General features: G+C 41.3%; 1 protein-coding gene across 18 annotated transcripts in view; it reads right to left on the reverse strand.

Moving 5' to 3' along the window:
• Nucleotides 1-26,428, reverse strand: part of LOC100743674 (probable Ras GTPase-activating protein) — a 261,958-nt gene that overhangs the window by 87,603 nt on the left and 147,927 nt on the right. The window contains exons 2-3 of one of the 18 annotated variants that reach the window (XM_012387583.3): nucleotides 25,345-25,519; nucleotides 10,692-11,058 (exon numbers count right to left, since the gene is read on the reverse strand). The exons of 15 other annotated variants lie outside the window; for them this stretch is intronic. In XM_012387583.3, the coding sequence (XP_012243006.1) occupies nucleotides 10,692-10,794 (103 nt within the window). In that variant the 5' untranslated portion in view covers nucleotides 10,795-11,058; nucleotides 25,345-25,519. Of the gene's footprint in view, nucleotides 1-2,563; nucleotides 2,624-7,521; nucleotides 7,697-10,691; nucleotides 11,059-25,344; nucleotides 25,520-26,428 lie in introns of those variants that run through there. 2 more of the 18 variants (XM_024368782.2, XM_024368775.2) reach the window with 2 other exon arrangements.

Here is a 26,428-nt window from a genome sequence, read left to right on the forward strand (position 1 = left end):
TCTATATATTATATATATATATATATAATGGGATCCGAGCGCGATCAGTCCCTCGTGGTGAGTTCCGGTAATCGAGATTATTATTTCCGAGTACTGCTGTTTGAAAAATGATACCAAGCCAGAGAGTCGATCAAAGGGCGTCGTGCGTAAAGAAGCCGTACTAATTGACCGAGCGTCGGTAATAGCGGAAAAATACGTTTCGATGTACCGACCGTAGCGATAACTAACGGTAACGTTATTTTCTGTACTCTTGCAACTGCGACTGTAGTTAAACTTGTAGTTTTCTATATGCGTATGTACGTAAGTCGTTCGATTCGACTTCGTATTTTTATTAAACTGCAAGAAATCGCAATTATATAATTTCGCGTTGTTGATCCGGAGCGTTTATTATTCGCGTTAACGCTAATAATTTTGTTATTCCTTATAATACAGTACAATCCTCTACATAATACTGGCTATCGTTACTCAAATTGCTACAGTTTCTAAAAAACTACTACTTTTTTATGAGACGCGACAAAAAAAAGATCGATCGATTGATTTTTGAATCGTGAAATAACTCGTATAAAATACTTCAATGACGTTTAATTTTCTATCCTACGTATGATTTCTTTCGGTCATTCGACGTACGTTAATTTCTACAAATTTTAGTACGGAGATAAGTAAAACCGCGCAAATATCGCGTCTTCCACCGATAAATCACATTCTCTCGTTTTAATCGCAACAACGAGTTGTCATTTTCTACGACTTTACTCGTTCAGCTTTTTCGTTCAACAAGCCGCTTGCAGACAGTTTGACGTCGTCTAACTCTAGTTAACCAGAACCGAATCGTCCTCTGTATACGTACTTTTCACTCGGCGATACCTATTTTCTCCGACTAAAGAGATAATGCCAATTTTCGACCTTCTCGTAAAACTTTCATTCGTATCGCTCTTCGTTCCCATCAACGGAGGACTGTCGGCGAACGACGCTGGTACGACATTTATAATCTCATCAACGCGAGAATTCTAGCCAGTCAGAATGAAAAAAAAAGCATTAGCCATGAGAAAAAGAAATCTTATTTAAAATCTCGTCGCGAATAATTAAACTTTTACGGCGTGCTACCTGGAAACGGTACGAAAGCAAAAAATCGTGTTTCGGCTACCAGTTCGCTCTTTAAAACTCAATTTCCAGGTAGATGATATTCGGATATACGGTGACAACCGAAGAGCAGAGTACAATTGGAATAGCGTCTTTGGTATAAATAGTCTTATGTAACAAATAAATTCGATACTCGTTCGTATAAATAATTATCTCGAATACCGGACGCATTATTTGAGAGATATTTTCCTGGGTGAACGATCGAACGATACGTAAAAGTCATTGACAGCAATGAATTTTTAGACGCTCTACGTAATAGGATAAAAAAGTGTTGCGAAGGAAAACGAACGAAGCGAAAGGAAGGAACACTGGAATTCGTTAAACGAGAAACAAGAGACGAAGACATTCAGGGCGGAGACGTTCGTGTCAGCCTTTTCAATCCAATTAGCTTAATTGTTCGTGTAATTAGTTAATCCTGTTGTTCGGTTCGCGCCTACGGCATTCCAGCGTTCGCAACCTTGCGGTTAATTTCTTTCTGCCAAGGCAACGCGCACCTAACAATACCTATTAATAAGATGATCGTCGGCACGAATCGTGCGTCGGGTTATTGTTTCGCGACGCACGTTTTGCATAGGGTTTGTACAAGAAAATATCTTCGAAGGTTTATTCAAAGTTGTGGTTGTCGGGTATGTAATTAAATGCGGTTAAAAGAAGAAAATTCTTCCCCGCCCCCCCAAAAAAAAGGATATTTCTTCGACTTTGCTCGAAAATAAGCGATTAATTTGGCGACTACGATCCGAGGGACGCTTCGCAACGCTATCAATCGTACACAAAGCGCAATTTCTTTTCAGTTAGTTTGTATGGCCTATTGTACGCGTTAAATTACCGTCACCTTGCTCAACAAGCCTTATTGTTCTTCGACTCGATCGTCGAGTCTCTATCCCCTTGGCGTAGGTTTTCCGGCGCTTTTCGAGAGTCCAAATAAGCACAGCGACGACGAAACGCCGCTGACAACGAAGCGATAACGGTTTCGATCTTACGAAACAACGACGCGACCATCTAACGTCCAACGCGTTACACTCGCAACGACAGAGCCGAAGCAGTTACACGAATATAACAACGATGGCTGCTAACGCTTTCAAAGTATATTTATAGATACTTGTCAATTTTAGTCAAGCGTCGGCCAACTTTCGAATTTTCAGCGTTTCTCGACGCCGAAGGATCGTCGAGATTTATATTAACCGCCGAGCAAGAAAAACGTAATTATCGATCGTTCTCCTTATATAGCTAAGAACGATCGCGCTGCACCAATCCGCGTTAAACGGAATATTTTTACCGGATTAAACGCGTCCGGTGTTTTAACGGCCGCTCTGAAAGTCTAACGTTTGATAAACTTACGGTAGGTCGTGAGTTTATCGAACTCGATTTAACAAAATTGAAATATATCGTTCAGCTTCGACTCACTTACGACTCGCTTACGACTCACCTCGTCTTTTCCGAGAATCATGTCGACTACTCTTAGGTATGGACTTTCCTTTAGACTCACCTGAAAAAGAAAACAAGATACGTATAAGTTAACGACGTTCATCAACGAACGATGACTCGGAGGAAGCGGAATACGATGGGTTCGGTTACACGGGACCGTTCCTCGCGTGGCTTTTTCACGGTGCGACGCACCACGTTAATGGACACAACCCGAACAGATTCACGCTGCACGCTCCAATTCTCGCGGCGTTTCGCGACGCTGCAGCGACGGCCAGAGTTCCTCGCGAACGCCAGGACACTCGTCGCGTCCACATTTTTGTCTAACTGTACTCAACGGGGAAGCAACCGGATTAATTGCGACCTGATTAAGCGCACTGCGTGAGATCCGTTCTGATAATCTCTTCCCGGTGCGCCAACGAATGCAACATGAGAAACTTCGCACGTGCAGTCGATCCGTTTTAATAGCAAGGATTTTCAGAGTATCAAAGTTTCTCGGATATTCGTCCATACGATATAAAACTCGCCAACTCAATTTCTCTTTTCCATTGCTATTCGATGTCTCACTCTCTAAACTTGCCACGGAGATATGCTATTTATTCGTTTCTTCGACGTTGCGATCTAATCGAATATAAGAATTACTTATAATTATTTATAATTGTAAATTTAACGTGTTTTTGTAATAGAAGATACGAAAGTTAACTCAGAATCAACTTCTAAGCAAAGAAGATTTTGCAAACGGCGAGTCACGGGGTTAGCAGCAATGAAACGTAAAAATCATATCGATTTATCCATTCTCAGTTACGTATGTACTTTCTCTCTGACCAGCTCGCAGCAAACCACGCATAGATACTGCTACGCGAGATTTAATTTTCGTTTCAACCCCGTTCTATCGCAATAGTGTTCGTGACAGAGATACCGGAGTTGCGATATTACAACTGCGGTTATAATACCCAAGATTCGTCGAGAACCGAGAAAGTGTAAAATCTGATATGGCAACATCGTACGAATGCTCGGGAAAACGCTCGATCGTTCGGATACGATACTTTGCTTTTCCAAAAGTCTCCTTTGAAATCGGATCGATCGTTGCAATGAAAAAATAACACGGCTCGTTAAATTCCGTTGCGTCGCAATATCAAGCTGAGAAAATATTTTTCGTCTCGATATTATACTCGATATTAGACTCGAATGCATTTTATTTGATTTCGTGGCTGTCCGTATCGAAATTGTTGTTAACAATACCGTTCCAGTTTTATATTCACGGAAATACTATGGTAGACGGAAGAATAACGAAAAGAGAAGAAAGAAGAGATGGAATCGGCGGAAAGCAGCACAATGTCTAAATCAGTCGAAGATCTGATTTAATAAAACGAATCCGAACAACTTTTTCTCGCGATTATCTTCACTACGCGCGAATCGACTCGTCTAAAATTACCTACTTTTATTTTGTTCGCGATCACTGCGCAGTTTGATAATCGAACAGAGAAATTATCGACGAGAACGCTGGAACATTTCACAGTTAATTCGCAGAATGGGAAATTCGATCAAGACTTGGCGATTTGATCGGATTAATTCCCTTTAATAAGCAGACGTGCGACGAGTAACGCTCTTTCGAATCGAAAGCTTCGCAACATACGTGTACGCATGCATCTCGGTTTACAGGGGAAACTACATTTTCGTGACAAACTTTGCACCAAGTTCGTTCCTAATTAAGGAAATTATCGAAATGTCGCTCGTTATATGCTATACATCCTTTCAGGATAAGGAATTAATATTCTTATGTCTCTTCCCTAAGGACTAACGATAACAAGGATCTATAAATTCAAGCGAAGCGTCCATTTAGACGAGATTTACGATCGCAGCTCGTCAATTACGCTCCATCCTTTGGAGACTTCCGATTATTAGTTATGATTGATCACACGTCCAATTAATTTCCTCTGCGTGATAAAAGAAATCGTACATGCGAAAACCGCTTTCCCGAACTTTCAGGAAGACTTTTGTCAGTCGGCCCGCAGGGACGATTTTTAATTGAAACCTCGACTCGACCGGTAAGAATTTAATTAACCTCTTAGCTCTAACCAATTAGAATCTTCACCCTCTTTTAGTCAATTACGGCGCTGTCTTTGACTACCAAACAAAAACAAAAAGAAGTATACAGAACAACAAGAATGAGCTTTTTTCTTCATAGGATATTCTATATTATATTTTTCCATTTCTTATCGTAAGTCCGACGTATCGTAAGTTTTAACGATGCCAACTTCTTTGACTAAAAATAACCGACGATAGACGAATTGTTCGCGTTGAAAAGTGCTTTCCACGTAATAAAACACACGTAAAATTCGGAGCGATCGAATCTGGTCGTAAAATGATTCGTACTTGATATTTCACGACACGTCGAAGAAGGTGTCTGATCCAGTGAAATTCGTTTCAGAGGAAGCGAATCGCAAAGAAATTATTCGCGCAGCCTATCATGGAATTTTAAGCCGCGTTCGTTCGATCGTCTTTTCGCTCCGATCTGACCGGAGCAATCGTGTTATTATCGAACGATTGTACGGACGTGCCTTGCATAGGATATCTACTACAACGGGAAGCGAAGCACGTGTTTCGAATTGCTCGTGAAAGCCAGAGATTCGCGTCGAAATGTCAAGGAACCGTATCGAGGAATTTATACGCGTTGGCGAAAATTCATGTACACTCCCATTTCTCTATTTCTTTCGATGTAAAGCGAATAATACCGCGTACAATATCACGTTCATTTTAATTCAATTAGTTAATGTAACATCGTTACATCGAATTATTAAGGTCACGTTATGGCCACCGAGATGAAATCGGTGAAGCAGTCTTGCCAGCAATTAAAGTTTCTTTGATAAAATATCGTTTACGCGCACCGCTTGCTATTAAAAATCGAGGTTAAGACAACCGTGCTTCGAACTGTGACAGTGTTCGTGTTGAATAATATAATTCTGTTAAACAATTACGTTTTACTAAACACCAGCATTCCAGCAACTGGTAGTTAACGTTAAGGAGATACAACGACATAACGAATAAATTCCATCGTAACGTTAAACGATATGCGACAACCCAACGAGGGAAGTATAATAACGAAAAAAGTATCTAACGTGAAAATTCCGTTCCTCTAACCGATCGGCACCTACTACCACAACGAGTAATCTTAGTTTCGATCGTGTACATACTAGGATTCATACTAGAGACAGATGCTTCTGAATTTCCGGGTAGAGATATGCAGGCAGAAACGGAGAAACGGGCAACGGTAGATACGGGGGGAGTGGATTCAATTAGCGTTATTATTGCGTGAAACAGAGGACAGCTGATAAAAAGTCCGAGCGTCGAGGATAATTCGATGTCGACGTTTGTCCTGTCTTAATTCCCCTCGAGAATGGAAACGAATTTCTAGGGCTTTCTACCCAACGGTTTACCTCGTTTCCTCTTCTCTCCTTCAGACTCTCTTTTCCTTTCTCTTCTCCCTTACCTTCCCTGTCTCTTATCTCGTTTCTCAGCAGCGGAGCAGGTACAATACGGTCCTACCTGTTCACGGTCAGCTAGTAAAGCGATGGTATAATTAGAAGACAAGAAGCGCGCTCGAAAGGAGAAGCAAAAGGACCTGGCCAGTCAATGAATCGATTAAATTGCTCTGCGAGAGATTCTATCGCCGTAATATTCGTACTTTGTGCCACAAGTGCCTCTTTCGATGCTTCGGACTTCAGACGCGCTTCGACCTGGCATGTTTACCATCCTTTCCTCGTCTTCTTCTCTCCAGCTTCTCTTAGCTCTTCGTAGCACGATGCGCTAAAAGATATTTCAGGAGTGGAAACGCGGCGGTCTTTTTTTTTTCGAATAAAGTGGAATTTTTCCGAGAAATCGATGGCGTGACTTTTTGTGGAGACAGTAGTAGAAATAAATAAATATTTTGTCGTTTATGCGAAGTTGAAAGGAATAGGAAAGATTCGAGCGTAAACGATATCGATTATAAACGCAGAGCACGAATGAAATTCGTATTTTTACCAAACGTCGCGACAGACGAAACGTCGCGGAATAAAAGTACGAAAGAACGAGAAGAGCGATAAATCGGTAAAAATTTCAGCCGATTGATAATAATTTTATTCGCGAGCCATTATATGTAATATTACGTTTTTCGGGTGAAAATAATCCGAAAGATTTCGCACTGTCATTTTTTAAGATACTCGGTCTGCTTTCCTACCGTGTTCGACGGTTAGGTTTATATTTAACAATACCTGGCTCCTACGTTCGTGTCAACGAGTAACAGCCAATGAGAAATCGAAATCCCTTGCTCCATTGTTTTTCCATTAATTCGCGCGACAACGCGATTTCGACTATTCACGATTCGCGTTCACAGGCCTGTAAACAATATCGTGGAAACATTTGCAGAGACACAGCTCGATAAAACTCTCGATAAGTATCGGAATTTGCGCTCGAAATTGCTCTAAACTCGGTAGAAGGTTTTACACTATATCGGAACGCGTTTAATTTAAATCGCGTCCTGCGTCTGACATCCGTAATTGGTAACGAATCGTACGAATCCATTAAGCGATAATTAAGTTACTTAGCAAGAAAAAAGATATCCAAGAATCGCAATTGCAATTAAAGATCGAAGCAGCGACAAGCACAGGATACGGTTGAGTCGACGGGACGATTAATAAATCGGGAACAACGGATAAATCTTGCTGAGAAACGAAAGAACGTAGGTTAAGAAACTCGAAGCAACATTTTGCTTACTTTCATAAGGAAAGTAGGTATAAGAAATCACCTATCTCTCGACTACTTTCCGTATATAAATTTCGTATCACAAAATTGTTTCTACAACGCATATAGATATTTTATCGCGCGATCCGCCTGTAATTTCCTCCATCAAGCTATATTATTTAGGGAAAAAGCGTGGACTAGATAGGAGCATAGAAAAAAAGAAGATAGGATAGAACGTACGCTTGTAACAATTTCCAATATCCTGTGGCACGTATCGGATTCTCATATTGCTGACGCACTCTGGTTACCAGTTAGCCAGCAACTGTGCAAGCAGACTCGACCTTGAGCAATTATTAGATCATCCACGAATAAATCTAGCGGATCGAAGAAGCCTCAAATCCGCTATTCCAGACACGGTCGCGTCGCTTTCCGCTTGCTTCTCGTCCTTTGTTACATCTTCCACGAAGACGGCGAAATCACTGTATCTCGTTGCGTTTCGAACAACATTCTTCTAACGCGTTTTATTAACGCACTCGAGCAATCGCCTGCGATTCTTATCTTTATTCGAGATATCTTTCCTCCTCTTCTGTTTACAAGCGGTAAGAAACGGCCTCGTGCTTCGAAGTTTCAACGTCGATTTTTTGAAATTTCGATATCCTCCGAAATCCACGACGCACGATTTTTCTGTCCAATAACTTACAAGTTGTAATCGAGAGCCTAACTTTTATCCGAACGTCGTAAACCACGAGAGAATGAAACGGCCAGTTTATTCACGGTTCGATAAACCGTTTATCCAAACTCCGTGAAAGCGTACAATTGATTCGTAGCGATCGACGCTAAACTCGTCGATCCTACCGAAGATCGTTGGACACGCGAACAGCTATCCCTCGAGCACAGAGCGATCGGTTCGTACAGCCTAGGCAATTTCGCGACACTCGTCCACGCGACGAATCGATGATTCAACGACCAATTAACCATCGATAAATCCGCCACGGATCAAGAAAATTCTCGTCGGTCACAACTCGAAACTCGATAAATCTTCACGATCGTTTCCGTTTCATTAGCGTTAAGATCATGGCTTCGACGTTTCACGATGTTTTACAGCATATCGTCACCGACATTAGCGATACTTAATATCGTTTTTTGCAGGATTCTGTCCGAAAAACGAGTTCGATTTGAAATTGATTAAACGCAGCAATTATAGTTCTTTCACTGTTTCGTCACAAATGTCAACTACGCGTGTACGTATCTGGCGAGATACACGTACGTATCTACTCGTATTAAGAATACAGAAGATCCGCTGTGTCGATTCCATGGACCTTATTTAGAGAGTACAAAGGCTGTAAGAGTACTCGACGAGTGGAATCGACCAAAGTCTCCTTTGCATACGCATTACGCATACGGATCCATTCATGTCGAGAGACGAAGTCGTAAGCGTGGGAGGAAATAACGGATGTCTTCTCAATGACGATTATCGTTCTTCTTCGGTGAAAAGATAATCAACGACACATCTAGACACACGGTATCGATTCACGAGCAGCCTCTCAGTTGGACAGTGAACATGATACAGTCGGCAATGAACTGACGCAAGTGGAGGCCGCGTATGAAAGTAAATATTAACGCTGCCTCCTTCGGTTACGCTCGTGAGCCACACCGGAGATCTTGTAAATACACACCTTACTTGGCTGCATCCAAAGTACACACGCACATATTCGCAGACTGGATCAATTCGGGTTCTTACATATCGTCGTATTTTTAACAAATAGGACACTCGTTCGACGAATTTAAAAGGAGCAACACATTCGACTAGATTTAGCCGTGCTAAATCGCTGTCAAACTTCTATCAAATTTATCTCTCTATGGCGTCGTAAGTCGTCGTAAATCATCTTACTACGCGGCGAGTATCCGAATACTGCGTTCTTCGAATCTTCTACACCCAAGATTGTCTCTTTTTCGATTTCACCGCGTTATATTAGTTAACGTCCGTCGCTATTTATGCTACATTTTCAGATGCTTTTATGGCATTTCTCGCGACACGGTGAGATGGTCGAAGCGGCAAACGCACCGAGTATGTATTTTGGGAGCTACGTAGATACTTTTAAAGCGCGTTTCTCGCTCGAGAATTTGTGGGCGTCAGACGTTCTGGTTACCGTATCGTATATTCGCGTGAATTATTTGCGGGGCATAAATATCGGTGTCTTTTTATTCTTTCTGAATGAAACTGCCGGCGAACGAGTTTTATTCCGCCGGATACACGAGCAACACGTTGAGAAATTTCTTTCTTATATTACAAGGTTAGAAAGAGTTTCGTTGTAGCGACATAGATGCGATCTGTTTTCGACCGTAAATTCGTTAAATGTAACGATCTGATCCGACGAATCTGATCAGAAATTTAAAATACATTTATGTTTGAGCTTACGTGTCACGCTTTTATACAGGTATGTTGACTGTATTACGGTTATATTACGTTACAAAAATGTCAAAGAAATTAGAAACTTTAAAAACGTTAAAAAGCATACATTCTCGGGTCCTGAAATTTCTTTGAAGAATACGTACGCACATAGCTGTTAGCATCCGTTAAGCAATCGTCTCCTGTGTAGGTAGCAGGTATCCATCAAATTCTTTTCCCTACAAGACCGAATATTCGAGTAACGCGAAACGTTTACAGATCGTTGTCGTTCGACGAGGAATTTCCATCTGGAAACGCATCTGTGCCAACCGTATCAATCGCGACTCGTTCTCCTTTTTCCCACGAGAGGTTTTCTTTTATGGGAAAGTAGAAGTGCAGTTTTAACGAGCGTAGGCTCGTAACATTGCATACGCGAGTCACCTACGTCCTGTGTAGATCTTGCGTGTCCTTATCCTACGTACGATGTAGCGAAATCGTTCAATCTCTGTCGTCGTGACAAGCGTCGTGACAAGCGTCGTGACAAAAATCAACAATAAACCGTTGGCAATGATTTATGACGTTAATCGCAGTGGAGGAAAAAAGAAAAAAAAAAGAAATTTAATTGCACTACCAAGAAATGATATTAGAAGGTGATATTTAATTAGGCGGTAGCTAATTAGGAGGAAATACTCAAACGCAAATAATTGCAATTTCAATCGCGAAGAAAATCCATAAACATAATTTGAACGAACATATTAGGTCGATTACAGCTTATTCTCTTGGTTTGTACTCGATAGATCGTTCAAAAACTTCGGATTCCTCTGTAATTTAATCGTCGTACTTATTTGAATTTTTCGAAGTTTTGCGATATCTCTGCCCTATTTCTCTTTCTCTTTGCCTCTTACAATTTTACGTAACTCTTCTTTCTCCGTCCAACTATTATACAGTATTTTACATCGTATTTCACGCAGTTGTAACCTCGCTTCTACGCTTTCGTTCAGGCCTGTAATTGGTAATCTACCTGATTCAAGGTCGTCGTGGTCAGCTCCACGAAGGCAGGAGTGAAAACTGCGCGACAATCTTCGACCACCGGGCGACGCGCCCTCCGTCGAAACGTTGTGCATCTTCAAGGCCAATTTCTCGAGAGTTCGGAACCCCCTCTAACGAAGCTCCTGCGGCCGCTTCCGTCAAGTAGGTCCGAGGTAAACCGAGTGCCGCGGCATTTTTTTGCCAGTTGCCCGCGACGATGCTCGCGCCAACGAGTACCGGGTTAATTAACGACTAATTAACGGGTAACTACGCGCGATCCTGCCTTGGCACAGGTGCGTGGGCGTGGCGGTAGGTCGCGGCCAATCTCCTCTCGTCTCCTTCCTCGCTCTAGTTCACACCTGCAAAGAAAATCAAATTCGTCGAGCGACGTTGATCGACGCACGCTCGAGGAACGTTCTCCAAAATAGCGACACGAAACCCGAGATTCGGGAAAACCGAACTTTACTTCTACGAAACTGGAAGTTCTTTCCATTTTTATTTTGCGCGTCTTTCGCCTCTCTTTATTCCTAACGTAGAATTTAATGCCGAACGTGAATGTAACTTTTTCGTTCTTCTTTCAACACGAACATTTGAACGTGAACGTTGAATAATTTCCTATTGAAATTAATTCATACAAATTCATTGTCAAATACGTATAATTACAAATTACGACCATATGGATCTGAGTGTGCGCTGTTTGCTTTGTGTCGCGATATAACTACTATTATAGAGTGGACGTTGTTTTTTTACGTAATACACACACCTGCCTTTGCAGATTTTTTCCGAAGGTTGCGTTTAACAATAACGACGCTTCGTCTTTTTATACCTCCGAGTTTTTCCAGTACGACAAAGATACATATGTATATAAATATCCACTAAAAATATGTCTTCAACGTAATAAGTTAAAAAAAAAAAACCAATAAGTGGGTCGCATTAAAGAATAACACGTGATACACGCTAAACGATAAAAGCTGGAATCGTCGGTAAGACGAACTTAAGTAATTTACCTTCCAATAGATTACTATCGAACGTTTCGTTCGATTCCGTCAAAAATGTTCGACCCTTCTTTCCCGTCGAATATGAAAATCTTTTGTATCTACGATTCAACAATTTCACATTTAACAAATAACCTTCGACATGCTGGATCGAAATTCGCTTTACGAATACCCGAAACCGCAAAAATGAAAAATATCTCGATATGTAGAAACCTATCGAAAATCATCGAGTTGAAAATTTATTTTCAATGCATCGCGACCGATTAGATCGGGTTTCTAAGACATCGGTGAAAAGTTCGAGCTCGTCGTGTTCAACCGATCGAACAAAAACAAATATGGCAACAATTGCGTAACGTGTTGGTCGAATTAGACCAAACCGTTAATAAACGATCCATCACTCACCGTTACGTAAACCTCTCATCCTGCACGCTCCAGCTCTTTATCGTTTATTGTTCGTCGTTTGTTCCAACGTGCACACTCTTCCCCGTGATTTCGTCCAACATTAATCAACGTTGAAAAACGCCTCTACATTTTCATTAAAGATTATTACCGTGGCTTTGTACGATTTACACGATGGTCGTGTACGGCGAATGAAAAGCGCAACCCTCTGTGAGATTTTTCCTTTGTAGGCATACATATATGGGACGTGCTAGCCACCGAAGGAGAATCTCGGAGGAGACCAACGGCAAATAAATCTTCGGAGACTAGTTGGTTAGGATTTGCGGGATATCTTGCAGAAACGGATTGCACAACGAAGCTGCAAGGCGATTCGCACGATCGTGATGAATGGAGGAAGGGACGAGTAAAGTGTGATGTTACAACTCTTGTTATCCACCGGAGTATTTCTTTTCCTTTCGGCAAATATAGTTTATTCGTCGTCGAAGACGATCTTCGAGATCGTTCTCGATCCAGTAAAGCCTTTATCTCTATTAAAAATGTCTTCCAACTTGGAGAAAAACACGCTTCTATAGAACTTGCTTCCGCGAGTCAAGAAATTACGCGTTAACGCATAACTCGGGGAATTTGTTGAAAAGGGATTTCTCATTCTTAAGTTCAGCGTCTTGTTGCATCCTTTTTCACGCCCCTGTGAAATTAATTTAATTTTAACGCTTAAAGATCGAGAGTATCAGCCACGACGCTTTCAAATTCCCTCGCAAGAATGATAATTTTAAAGCACGAAAAGGCACCGCAAAGGAGTCAATGACGACTCACTTATGCAAGAAGGGAACCGCTTTTATGTGGCATCGTGCTCTCGCAATTATTGTATTTTGCAAGGATTAATCCAACAAGCGTGCGCGTGCGTACACACGATTGCGATTTGCTAAACGTATAATTTATGCTTCGCTTGCCAGCGTGTGGGCTCTTTGCTTATGCACGCGCTGCAGCTCGTAGGTGTGCGTGGGCGTGGTGCACTTTTTAAATAGGCCGCCAGGCTAGCTCGTAATTAAAGACCGAAAGGCAGAGAGATAAGTTTCGATTTCAGTTCTCGAGGCATCGTTGCCGCCGCGATGCGGATGGTTATTCGATTCGTCGTTGCTAGAATAACAATCTTATTTTAAACAGGAATAAGTTCTCGCAGAGTTTCGAATACGCTCCTTCGACTAATATTTCAGGCATTCCTTTACAATTTTCAGCTCTATTATTAGCTTTAAAATATTTGAACTTGCGTTTAAGGAACCGGATTCGAACTATTGTTATCGATGGAAATAACTCCATTTGTTTTCACTGTCTGCTTTACAACCTTTAAATACAGAAAAATACCACTCGCCACGGTTTCTCGACATTTCTATACGTATGCACGTCGTTTACATAAGGCCATAACTTTGTTGCAGTCAAATAATAAATTTATTTCCGATAATTTCGTGGAAACACAAGTAGAAACAGGGTTCTCTCGCTCTTAAGCCTCGTTAGAACTTCGACGATCTTTCTTTCGAGCGGAAGCAAAGTTTGGCGTAACTTTCCAAGTACATAGACCAATTGAAAATGCCAGAAACGAAGCAAAATTTCCAAATTTTCCTTCAACGAAAACACAGTCTCGCTACCTCTCGCGTTAAAAATGTCTCTCGTAATCGTCGTTCGTTATTCGATACACGCGAAATTTTCAACCTTTTTCGGGGACACATTCGGGTCTCGACTGGACGAATCCGAAGGTAAAGCACGGAAGATCTCGATCGAGAATGACTCGGAGAACGCGCTACAGAAATGATATCCCCACGAACCACCTGTTGCTCGTAAACTTCAATTTCCATTTCCATGAAGCGACCGCGCAGCATGGCGCAACGGAAAGGCGCAAGAGATACGAATGCTGTTCGCTAGCATCGGTGCTCGTTAATTTCTTCTTCTAACTAATTAACGATCCGAGTAATTTACGGTAAATGAAATATTAATTAGATCTCGGATCGCAGAGATCCGCTGGATATGTTTGTGGGAAGAAACGCGACTGAAATAACATATTCTTACAAATTTCGCACGCACGATACGTATAGAAATAATCGTGTATTAACTCACCATCGATCGCGAACCCGGTATAAACGTTCCATCTCCAATTACGTATCGTTCGTAACTTCGTGGCTCGGCTCGCTTATCCTAACGCACGTTTAGACACAGATTCGTAGTTACCTGGTATTTTTCTTACGTATCCGCTATTTCAGCCTATCCAGCGCATTGTACGAGATTCGATCACGAGTCGAGCAATAATACGCCATCTACGTCCCATTGGAAGATACGTTCGTTACAATACACACGCCATTAACCCGTCGTAAATCTTACGCGCCTCAGGAACTGTTATTATATTTACCCAGCGAGCTTTTCGCCGTTTCCTCGACGTTCGAAAACTGGTTCGTTAATCATTCGGCGGGGAAACAAGAGCGCGGATCGTTAAGGCCGCTCATCGCAACAGGGCAATTACATTGAGCCGGCGTTCGAGCAAGATTTACGATATCGGATCGGTATCGGATATTAACGACGCTACGTGAACTCGCAGGTTTCGTTCCATTCGCGTCGTGTCGCTTGAAAATAGAGATCAATGTCCATCGCGAAGGATAACCGACAGAAAGTACATAGTAGAATTTGAAATTGCGTCTTTACCCGTGATCGACGGATCGTCGATGGATGAATCTTCGGGACAGAAGGAACAAACAATCGAGATAAATTTTCTGGAACTAATTAACGCGGCATGGCGTGACGTTCGTTAGTTTCGGGCAATTCGGAGCGGATCGATGAGAGCTAATTGCGAACATTACGAGCTCCTCTTTTACGGCGTCTGCTGCTGTAGTTAATTTTCTCCCTGTTGCTGGTTGCTTCTTTAGAGCTTTAAATAGTGGCAGGAAAGATGTCGATAGAGGACAGTGTGCGGACGATGTCGGCTCTTCGTAACGCGAAAAACCCGTAAAAGATCTTAACGATGTTATTTCGTAGTGACAAACCGTGCCATATTTGCAACGATATCGTCGATATCGTTTAATTATTTCTTTATAAGAAGATATCTTGAAAGAAATATTTGTAAGAAAAGAGTAGAAATTTCTTATAGAGAAGCAGAAACAAGCAGACAAATCTGGATATGCGTTCGATGAATATTCATCGGAACGTCGAAAAGGATTACGGAATTTGTGCTGTCATTAAAGGTATTTGAAAAAAAACATTGACCTTGCGAGTTTTATCCGTCGCAAAATCCATGGAATCGCGAGCGGAAACATGATTTCACGATCGCGAAAACTGGTGTTTCTCGTCGAACGACTGTGAATAACGAGCTAGTCGATTTTATCCTTGCGCGTGTCCACGACCCACAATTTTATCGTTTACAGTAGGCGCTTCTCTATTAGCCTTCGCACGAGATGTCGTAAATTTTCAGTCGCAATTTTGTCATTTTACCATTAAAGAGGCCCTAATGAATATTAACGACGACGTATAAATAACATAACACTGTTCTTAATTTCAAACTTCTTCCCGTGACCATTATTTTGCTGTTTTTCCATTTCTCGAATATCTTCCTCCAATACGGCAAAACGTTAATGAGCCCGACAAAACAAAGAAGAATTTCATACGAGTAATTGGCAATTAACATATCAACTCGATTATCCGGACAGCATTTTATAATACGTCAAGATCCACTTTGCACAATTTTTTTGCAAATTTTATTACGAAATGAAAATTCTTGTCTGTACACGTTTATGAAATTCGAAAATAAGATAATTATTTTTGATAGCATGCGCGTAGAAAGAAAGTAGAGTGCTTTGTCTTTTACCTTAATTATACATTAAGTAATCGACTAATAAACGGAGAAAAATTATGCATAAACTGTATTACAAAAATATATCGTATCTGTGTTCGATCGAACGAAGAATTCGCAACTATTTGATGGCACGTGGATGCGAAAGACGAAGTTGGTAGTCAGAGAGAAATTATCCGCAGTTACGGCAAAGATGGTCCTTCTCGAGAAATTTACAAATGGAATAGTTTAATTTCGGCTTAAGTCTTCCGTCGAGGGAGAGTCACACGCGGTCTGGTGAATTTCGAGTTCAAAGGCCGGATTTGAGATTCTGTCGAGGATTAAAGGTTGGCCTGGCCACGGACGACTATTCGCGTCGACGTTTCGTAAAAGATATAGCGGTGCTTAAAATAGAGGAGGATCCGAGACGCTGGTTCAAGTAGCTTTTAACGATGAACCAAAGCTGAGAAATCGTCGGCATCGTTGGATGATCGAAGACGGAAACAGAAGAAGCGACTTCTCGTGTCGCTACACTTACGAATAATTCGGGTATATCTCTTACGTTTCTTTTATTTCTAGCAATTTTATTTTTAGCTCGAAACCAAAAATAACCATTATCTTGTATTTTTACGAAAAGGATCGATTCTTTAAATATTTTAGTTAAACAACAACCAAACTTTTGAAACATACGAGGTAGCTATATAGTTTAGACGAAGTACTCCTTCTTCCTTCACTTCTCGCAATTTCCTCTTGTTATTATACGCAGCTTGGTTCCGCGTACAAAATCAGACCACCTACTTACATATGTAAGTACATACCGTGCGCAACGGACAAGAATCACCGTCGCTTTCGCAATTACGCGAAACACCGTGCTACTCGTTTCGCGAGACAGACATCAAGGATGAAACACCGACGAGGAAGAAAGACTCCAGACAACTATTTCGATTTCCATTCTTTCCCTGTCCGACTAAATAGAATCAAACGAATCGCTATTCTTCTTCTCGAGGAATCATTAACTCGCGTTACTGGAGCGGTCTCCCGACTTTCTTTATCCCCAGCCGTGAAAACGGAACGCGTAATCATTTTTTCTATTACACCGGCGACACTTCCGGTGAAAGCACGTCCCGATTCGCGCGTAAGCTCGTAAAGTTGATTTATCGAGACTGACGTGAACCTATCGCGGGGTACGCAGAGCTTTTCGCCCTTGCTGGCTGGAATTACGATCCGCGATTTATGCTCTCTGAAAACGTGGTCGAATATTCGACAGATTTACGAGTGAAACCAGTCTTCGCGCGAAAAGCTTGAAAATATTCGCCGTCTTGCTCGAATCACTCGCCGAACGTTTTCTAAATGTCCGTGTTGAGGATTTTTGATGATTTTTTTTTCAATAGAAGCTAACCGATCGTTGAGAAAATAGATGCCCGTAATTTTTAATTTGCACTATATTTGAAATTTCAATTTTTTATTTTTTCTCTTTTATGCGAGCTTCTTTAGATATTTAGTAATTTCATACTCGTCAAATGTTATTCGAAAAACATCTAATGCAGGTTACTACTCCGAGTGTTGCGAATTCTCGACTAAAGAGCAACCGGTCAGGTCAAACCGATCGGTCGGCGATATCGCCTACCTCGAATGACTTAACGCTCAAGGAGGAGGAGGTTTAATAGATCGATCGTTAGGGTAAGCTAGCACTGTACTTGCAGTTGTTGTATAAAAGTAAAGTGTGATGTTATGAACACGGCGGAGGTAGGATCTTGTTGGGGATGAAGCATTTCACCCGTGCGGTACGATGTCCGATGATAAACTGTCCTACGTTGCTGATTCTTCCTACCAGCCGTTGGGTTTCGTCTGTCCATCGTGCGTTTCCAGCTGGTCCTTTCCCGAGATTTTTTACCTGACCTCGGAGTCGTTAGATTTAGAAGAAGGGAAAGGGGCCTGTCCGTGCCATAAACGGACGACCACTCAAAATTCCGAACACCGAGTTTTTATCGAAGCAAAAGATTTTTCGACGGCCGTTTCTTCGATACAATTTGCTGCTGTTCGAACAGATGATAAACTATAAAAGCATAGATTATTCCTTTCTTGTATCCGATGTAGCAAAAATTCTAATATTCCGATACAACGTACTTGTAATAACGTACCTATTTAATCTAATAATATAATATAATATAACGTAACATAATGTAACAATGTATTTAATCATCGGTCAGTTCGAGTCAGTTCGACCGAACGATTATCACAAACCAACGATATTCTCTTTTGTTCCGCAGAGAGCAAACCTCGAATTCAATTGCAAACAATATGCTGTGTATTAATTCCAATTATTATTACTAAGCGTGTATTGGAAATCAATTACAGCGCGGAAACATTGTTTCCTGGCAAGAATGGAGCCGTTCGGACGCGCGAAAATGCGCTTCATCTTCGGCATGGACCGCACAAGCGCAGGTGTGCGATTGCATAACAATCGTGCATGCATTATGTAACGTTAGAGACGCCGAAACAATCGGTGGAAAGTACCGGCAACAAAGGGACGTGCACACAGTGTATACGCGCCGCGCTTAAGCGGCCGCCCGGTTGGCGCGAGATTCGTGTAATGAAATTAACGCAGTTGGATAACGTTTTCTCGGAACATTGCTTTTACTCCACCTCAAAGCACCGTTTCGCAATATTCGAACCAGGGAAGATATTTAGAAACGTTGTTAAGACCATTACGATCCTTTCGCCATTCTACTGCGAATGTTTCGACGTTTTTCGCGCGAAATACGTTTCAACGAGCATCCAGTGGAATTTAAAAAGTTCACTCGGCTACAGAATTAACTTTCGTTTGTCTCTTGCGTTAATTTCACCTATTGCTGTAAATGTAAGAAAGCGATATTATGCCCTTCGCGTTACTCCTTTTGGAAACGATGCGATGCAATTCCTCCGTTTCTAACATTAATTACAACGATGCGGGGTACGCTGCATTTCCGTCTCGCAAATAATTCGCATCAAGTGCTTATAATTTCATACCGTATACTCGTGTATTATAATCTTCGACCATACAGTTATTACATTGTAAAGCCAGATGCTTCTGTACTCGCTAACATCATGCATGTATTTAATATGATATTTTTTAAATATCAAATATACAAAATATACAATTTTTTCGTAAGCAAATTTAATCACGATCTTAGCCATAGTTACAACAGGTTCCCACGTAGCAGTTCATTCTACATATTTACTTATACAACATTGCTATCCAGTTACACATGAACTGTTCGCCGAGCTCTTCACGCGAACCATTGAATTCAACTGTAATCTCCACTTTCGAAGAATTTAATACTCGACCCTGTTCATTACGCCGCATCGCGAGCTAATTAGTAGCTCAGCGAATGTCGATTAACTCGATTAGCATTCCTGATTGTCCGAGCATGGCCTTCCCGACTTTATACACTTGCGATTTCGTGCCACCTCGTTTACCCGCGCCATTCGTCTCCTCTCGAGATCTCATTCTTTGTTTATCTACTCTATTTGCAAACACGTTTTCGTGGTGTTTCGAACAGTAAACGGTAAATAATTTGAGCGGGGAACGTGTCTTGGTTAATACCACGTACAAGTAGCAAGCAGTCGCGATATTTATTCCGTTACGCCGTTTTGATTACAAGTGCCGTGAGCGGAGATTACGTCCACGGGTTTCTACGCGAAACGAAATTCCAGTCTGTCTTTCCATACGATACAATTGGCTTTTGCATCTCACACGTACATTCTTCTTTTAGTTTCGTTACATTCTTACGATAGCCATATTTCTTATAGCGAGAGGTAATAGATACAACTGCCATAAAGGATAATCCAATTATATTTATATATACGTGTAGATAATTTTAAATGTCAATTTTCATTAAACGACTTCAGATACATTGGATTGTACAGCGATAACAAAGAAATGATTTTTAAACAAGGGAACGAGAAAACAGAAATTAAAAGAAGGAAAAGATTTTTAATTCGTTAGTTCGAGAACTTAAAAAACAACGCAGCGGATTAAATGGCAATTAAAATACGCATAATAATGTCCGAGAGAATCGGAGTAAATTTTCAGTTTTAATCACGTTCAACGATCGCGACTATGGAATCATTACTTCCACATACTGATTCGTGAAATTATTCGCCGTGCACCTCTGTTTGCCACGGATCGATAACTCGCGGATTTCACTTTATCGCCTATGATAATTTCAACGGTGCAATTAAAATATAAATTCGCTCTGTTTATATTGTATTCTACCTGTATTGCGCCATTAATTCTGACCTCAACCTTATCCATAAATAACAACGTTAATAAAGATTTATACTTGCATTAAGCCATTTGTATTTCACTTATACTCTGCTTAAATTGCAAATGAAGTTTTGTACGAAAAACGGCGTTACATTTTTACCGGTCCAATATATTTTAAAACGCGCCTGTCTGATCCTCGTCCCGGAGAATTAAACGTTATTCGATCGTTTATGGATCACGAGAAACGCGAACGAAAGAATCTCGCTTATGAAAAGTTCACCGACCTGTCCCAGATATTGTTATAAAATCTCCGCGTTACACACTTGATCACGTAGCATACCCTGTGGCCTATCAACGAAAGAAGGATGCACGGACATCGAACAATGAACAGAGGCGGCAGCATTTGGCAAATTGTCGTGCTCTTTTCGTTTCGTTTCCAAGTTTTTGGCTGGTAAAGCGACCGAGTTAAATTAAATCGACCCTGTTAACGTAAATAAAGACGGAAGGCTGTCGGCAGCGAGATGGCTATTTATGAAATATTTTACGTCCTAACAAAATGCGAAACATCGCGATACGCTTGTGCCGGGAGTTTCGCTAAATTAGTCCCAAAACAAGTACGTACGATAACGCAAATGCTTTATTTTTCGCGGGGAGACGCGAGATTCTATGCGAAACGTAAGAGAAAAGTAGAGCAAGTGGCAGAAACGACATAAAATCGTCCAATATCTGATTCGGTTTTTCCATAACGATTATTAATTATACGAAAATAATTCCACGAATAAGTCTGAACGGGTGTTGGAAGAACATCTATTGCTTTCTTTTACATGTAACTGAAAAATTAATAACAGCCAAATATTTGTAAGATTATTTATCTTCGTAAAGTTAAAATATAGGTCAGATTAACCACAACCACAACTTTCAAATGGCGTTTCCTTTACGCCATAAATAAATATATAGATAAATGCAAGCAAAGAAACAAATGTAAAAAAAAAGACTCGAGAACACGCAAACTGAGCTAATACACCACGGATTTCATAGTCACGCGGGTTTTAAAGGTTTCGGAAATTCTGATCGCAGGATTGCACGACAATTTTCTTTTAAAAGTATCAATTTTTCTGCTTTTCTTACCTCTGTTTTGCGACGAAATATCGATTAACCTTCTCAGCGCGTAGACTATCTGTGTATATATCGTACGAGTTATTTGACACAGCCAAAGTATCAGAATATAACGCTCGTAAGAAGAATTATATCCGTAATTATGAAAATAAATACTCTGCGAGTTAACGACGAATATTTCCATGTACACTTTTTACGCAATTCAGGACTCGTCGCGTAATAAAATGCCGTTAACGTCTCTCACACCGACATCTTTCTACGTTCTCTAGTGAATTTGCAGCGCGATTATAAATTCCGTAGTCGTTATTCAGAGCCGATAAACGTATTTCGTCAACGAGGTTGTTCCATAATGGAACTCTAGGAAACAAGGGAGCGTCCTTTACACGAAAAATCTGCCGTCTACCGCGCGCTATCACGCGATGAAAGCCGGTATCTATTTCGTCGACGCGAACGGAAGGAGCATACCCTTTTGTTAGGCGTTATCCATACCGGATGTTGCGTCGTTGCTACCTGCCTGAAAGCCGCTTCCTGCGTTGTCCGATATTCTCTCTTCCCTTGCTTTCTTTCATCTTCCCTTTTGCAGCATTTTACGCAGAGTATCTGATGCGACACGCGAGAAAATCCCCTTCCCTCTGCATAATCGACTCGCATTTTTCGCACAGAAAAATTCCACTGTCGCTTCCGCAACTATGACTCAAACTCTGCCGATGTTCTTCGTTCGATCACGGTACGACATCACTGCGCTACGATACGATTCTTCTTTCAGTCCACCGCGAACCTCGATGGCTCTAGGCAACTAGGTCGAGAACTTGTCGCGGATACGAGAGAGCACGGTTCACGAACAAGTTTCCACGGAAATATTCGCAAGTTACGCACGCGCTCGTAAAGACGGACAAAATTTCGACGGTAGTTCCGAGAGTTGAACTATGACGAGTTAAACCGACGCGCGACGGTCGAATAGCAAATTAGAAAGGGATTCGGGCTACGTTCTACCATTCCGTGAAAACACGTTATGTCAATGGAAATTTTAAATCCGGCAGCAGCTACCCGCTGCGTAGAATGCGGCGATGGTAAGCTGCTTAAACCGGGAGCTTTCGCAGAACACGAGAGCTTTATACCCTCCGGCCATCTTTCGCTGAATTTTCGCACGGTCAAACAAACGGCAAGTCTCGTGATGCAAATCCGTCCGTCAATATATTCACTGTACTTTAATATGTATCCACCGAGCTCGGGGCGCGTTAATTCGCACTTCGATTTTCAACCATCGAAGCTTTTAACGTTCCTTTTAATGGTTTTGCGGCAGCGATTCGCGTGATATTGGTATTGTGACGAGGGTACGGTAGAACTCTGTGTTTTTGCTTTTATATATATTTGGATTCATGTGTACATTCGATCGTTTCGGATGCTCTCTTTCGATCGATAAAGATCTTTCTAGAAACGGAGGATCGCAGATCGTTATAATAATAAATCTCGATCTGCATCTGCATTGACGAACGAATCGAAGAGACAATCGAAAGAACCAACGTGAAATCAGATCGCAGAATCGAACGAATTCGACCCGCTCGACGAGGCTACGTTGGATCGCTATCCGAGCATCACGCGATGTACTTTCGCCAGTTTCCACATAAATTTCCGTAAAATTGTCCGAAGAACTTTGACGCTGTTCCATACGATCCGTTATAGCTTTCGATAGCGAACGATCCTTCCCCGTTGATAAAACGAACAAGCGATAAAAATCGAACATCGTGGTCGCGTTTCACCGTGCCGTTTCCCATAATTGTCAACACGATTAATCGTAATAAGCAGTGAGAAAAAAAAGTCTAGAAGAGACGACCGAGCGGCCAAAAAATTGGCGAATAACTGACGCGTTAATGATTCTAACGTTTCTATAATTGTTGCGCGATTGTCCGCTTCGAACGTTCAGCCAACGTCGGACATGCTTGAGTAGCGTATGGTGCGCGGTGTTGTACAGCCAGTTTCTAAAGGCCGGTTCTCGGAGGAAAATAGCTCGAGGGTGCAATTCCCGAAGCTGCGATCGTAATACGCGTTAAACCGGCCACAACATTGTGCCCAGACGACTAACGACTCACGCGTAATTGGTCGATCGCTCGAAACGACCACGATAATGCGAGAACGAGTTTAATGGGGTAAGTGGATCACGGGCGCGGGATAGAACCATTAACAATTAACCGAGTAGCCCGTATCATCGTCCTATGCGACGTCTATGGAACCGATAAGATGCCCGAAGATGGAAATTTCCTGGTATTTCGTATAACGATCTATCAAAGATGATCTACTGGCAATGTTATCCGCGTGTTTCGTGACAATTTTTATAGTTTCTAAAATATACGATGCTTCATTCGTCTCCTCCATTTTCATATTCCTTGTTAATATAATATATATTTTTTTCTACTAGATGGGCAAAGCAGGAAAACGTTTATCTCGTGGAAAGAGTATCGTGGTATCGAGATAAACGTCATATCAACAGATATGACTTTCTCGAATGAAAATGTTTACAGATCACAGATTCTTGTTAGAACGCGATTCTTCAAAATGTCGAAATCAAACATGTAATTGTTCACGCTTGTTAATAACGAAAGAATTCGATTACGAATTACGAACGAGAGAATTATCTCCGCCTACTGCGAAAAAATGCGATGCTCCGCTCAAATGAGACTTCCAACGATTACTATCCTTCGAGAAACTTTATCCGAGCTTTCTTTCATTTAACTTTATGCCTGGATACATTGTACCAATCGTTTTGCTTAACAGTTTCCTAAATGGGTTTTTTTTCACGAAATCATCGTTTCTCTTTATCTATAATCCTTTCAGCGTGCGACATTAATAGCGAAATATGTTTATTTGGCTTTCGTTCGTTTAAAATCGTTTAACATTTCAGAAAATTTTATGGAACATCTATGTTTGCAAATTCGTTTGATCGTGCAAGTTACAGATAACGAATGACAACAAAAAAGTTCAAGTTGCGATACGAATGTCACGATTAAATTCACATTCTTTGCATTTCTAAAATACGATACTTCAAAATATCATATCTATCCGATTTTAAATCGAAAACGATTAATTTTCGTAGAAAAATTATTTTTTGTCTTATCGTACTTTTTACCAACTTAAATCAATTAGAAGTTTCGGATCATGCGTCCAACCTGTTTTATCTATTGACAACCCGCTATAAATGAAAATTCCGTTTTACTATATAAGTTACAGAGTATTCGATACAACACACCTGTTACAATCCTCGGTACATTATTAACAAACGTCACGCTATTTATTAATTATCGCATGTACAATATGGATATGACGTATGAAATAAACAAGGGAAACGAGAAACTTTGTGTAGTTTAATAAGCAGAAATAATCACAACAATGTCCAAATTAATTTCGGCAACTATAATCCAAGATAACAGGTTTTAATGTTAATTAAATCACATCGAACTATGTGTTACCAACTACAGCCAGAGTTAATTCAAGAAACATCGACACGTGATACTAAATTTTTATTTCAACATAAAAGCACAGTGGATTGTAAAATTCACAAACTGCGTTACGCATTAATTCATTACCACAAAATCAAAAGTTAATTGCACATCAGATATGTTCTTCAAATCAACCCGTATGTACCTTAAAAATATTACTTTTCTGTATTTTTCCGCGACCGAGACTTCCGAGAGAGAGAGAGAGAGAGAGAGAGAGAGAGAGAGAGAGAGAGGGAGAGAGAATGATAATGGTTTTTACGATATTCTTACACGGTCCAAATGAAAATCGAGAGTTTTTTTGACACAATTACATTGCGATAAAATAGAATTTGCAATAGATTGGATTAAGTTACGTTAGAATATTTGGGATAAGATTCAAAAGCTCAAGACCCTGGCACATCTCCGAACTAACAATTTCACCAAATTATTTTTTATCGCTTTGGAAAAAAGGAAAAAAGAAAAGTAAACTAGATTCGCGAATCGTTATTTTTCTGAGCAATCGTTGAAATAATAACGTCGCTGCAGGTAAATCGGTCGTCGTGTCGCTTGGAGAACGCCTCGCAATTAGAAAATGCAAAATTTACCTGATGATAGACGGCCACCTCGGTAAGGCCGTGTTTCCGAGTCAAGGATCTTCGCCAGCGGCGTTTTACGTCACCAGCCACTATTTTTCGTCTCCCCGAAGGCGTACGGTCACTCGGCGAATGCTTTAGACGTTCCACGTTCGCACAAAGCCGTTGCACCGCTGAATGGAACATGCTGCGAGGATCGTGTACGCAGAGTTAATTTTAATGTGCGTTACGTGCGCGTTCGAAGGACGCTCCTCCGACACCGGAGGTCGGTGACAAAAGGGTTCATTTACGCTCCTCCGCCGCGCCAGCAACGAAGCACTCGTACGCTCGATTCTACCTACTATTCGCCATTGAATCCGAGCCTCGAGCACTAGCAAATTTTTCGTTCGAACGATACACGTTTCGCCTGGGCTAATGAGTCGATTGATTATTTAAACGACACTCGATATCTCTGGCTGGACGTGTCGAGATCGAACTAACGGAGGAAACGCCTGACAGACAGAGTTGTATTACAAGAGCTATTCCATAGAAATACGATTTTCCTCGATAACACGTAGCCTGCTAAACAATAAAGATCGATACAACCTGAAACTTGGAATCGTAGATAGCGAAACGTATTCCTGCAGGAAAACTATCGATAACGCTGGACTCGGGGTGTCAACGGCATTCGCTTAACGTTCGGATCGATACGATTCCTTCAAGAACGCGATTCAGGATTCGCTTATTGCACCTGCTTATTCGAATTCCATGTGTCGGCAACACCTGCTTGTTGGTCACCGAACAGCCTGGTTGGGAAAGGTGTATAGGCCAAGGAGGGTGTACGGAAACAGAAAGGGACGAAAGGGGAGAAAAAGAAGGCAGACCGAGATCCAGGTGCAAAAATACAAAAGCAAGCGGTTATTCCTAACTGTAACTTTACTTATCGGCCACTCGGTGGGTGTCTGCACTCTCGAGGAACCCTGGTAGAGGGGAGTTTATTTTGGTACACGGTACACGCCATGAGACAGACGAAAATGAAAGTCGACGGCCGCGCGAGGGGCGATTACTGAATCGACCGTGATTCAGGCAACCACGATGGTGTGCAACGAACCGGCTC

This window comes from Bombus impatiens, unplaced genomic scaffold (assembly GCF_000188095.3).
Source record: "Bombus impatiens unplaced genomic scaffold, BIMP_2.2 scf_0478, whole genome shotgun sequence".
Classification (NCBI taxonomy): Eukaryota; Metazoa; Arthropoda; class Insecta; order Hymenoptera; family Apidae; genus Bombus; species Bombus impatiens.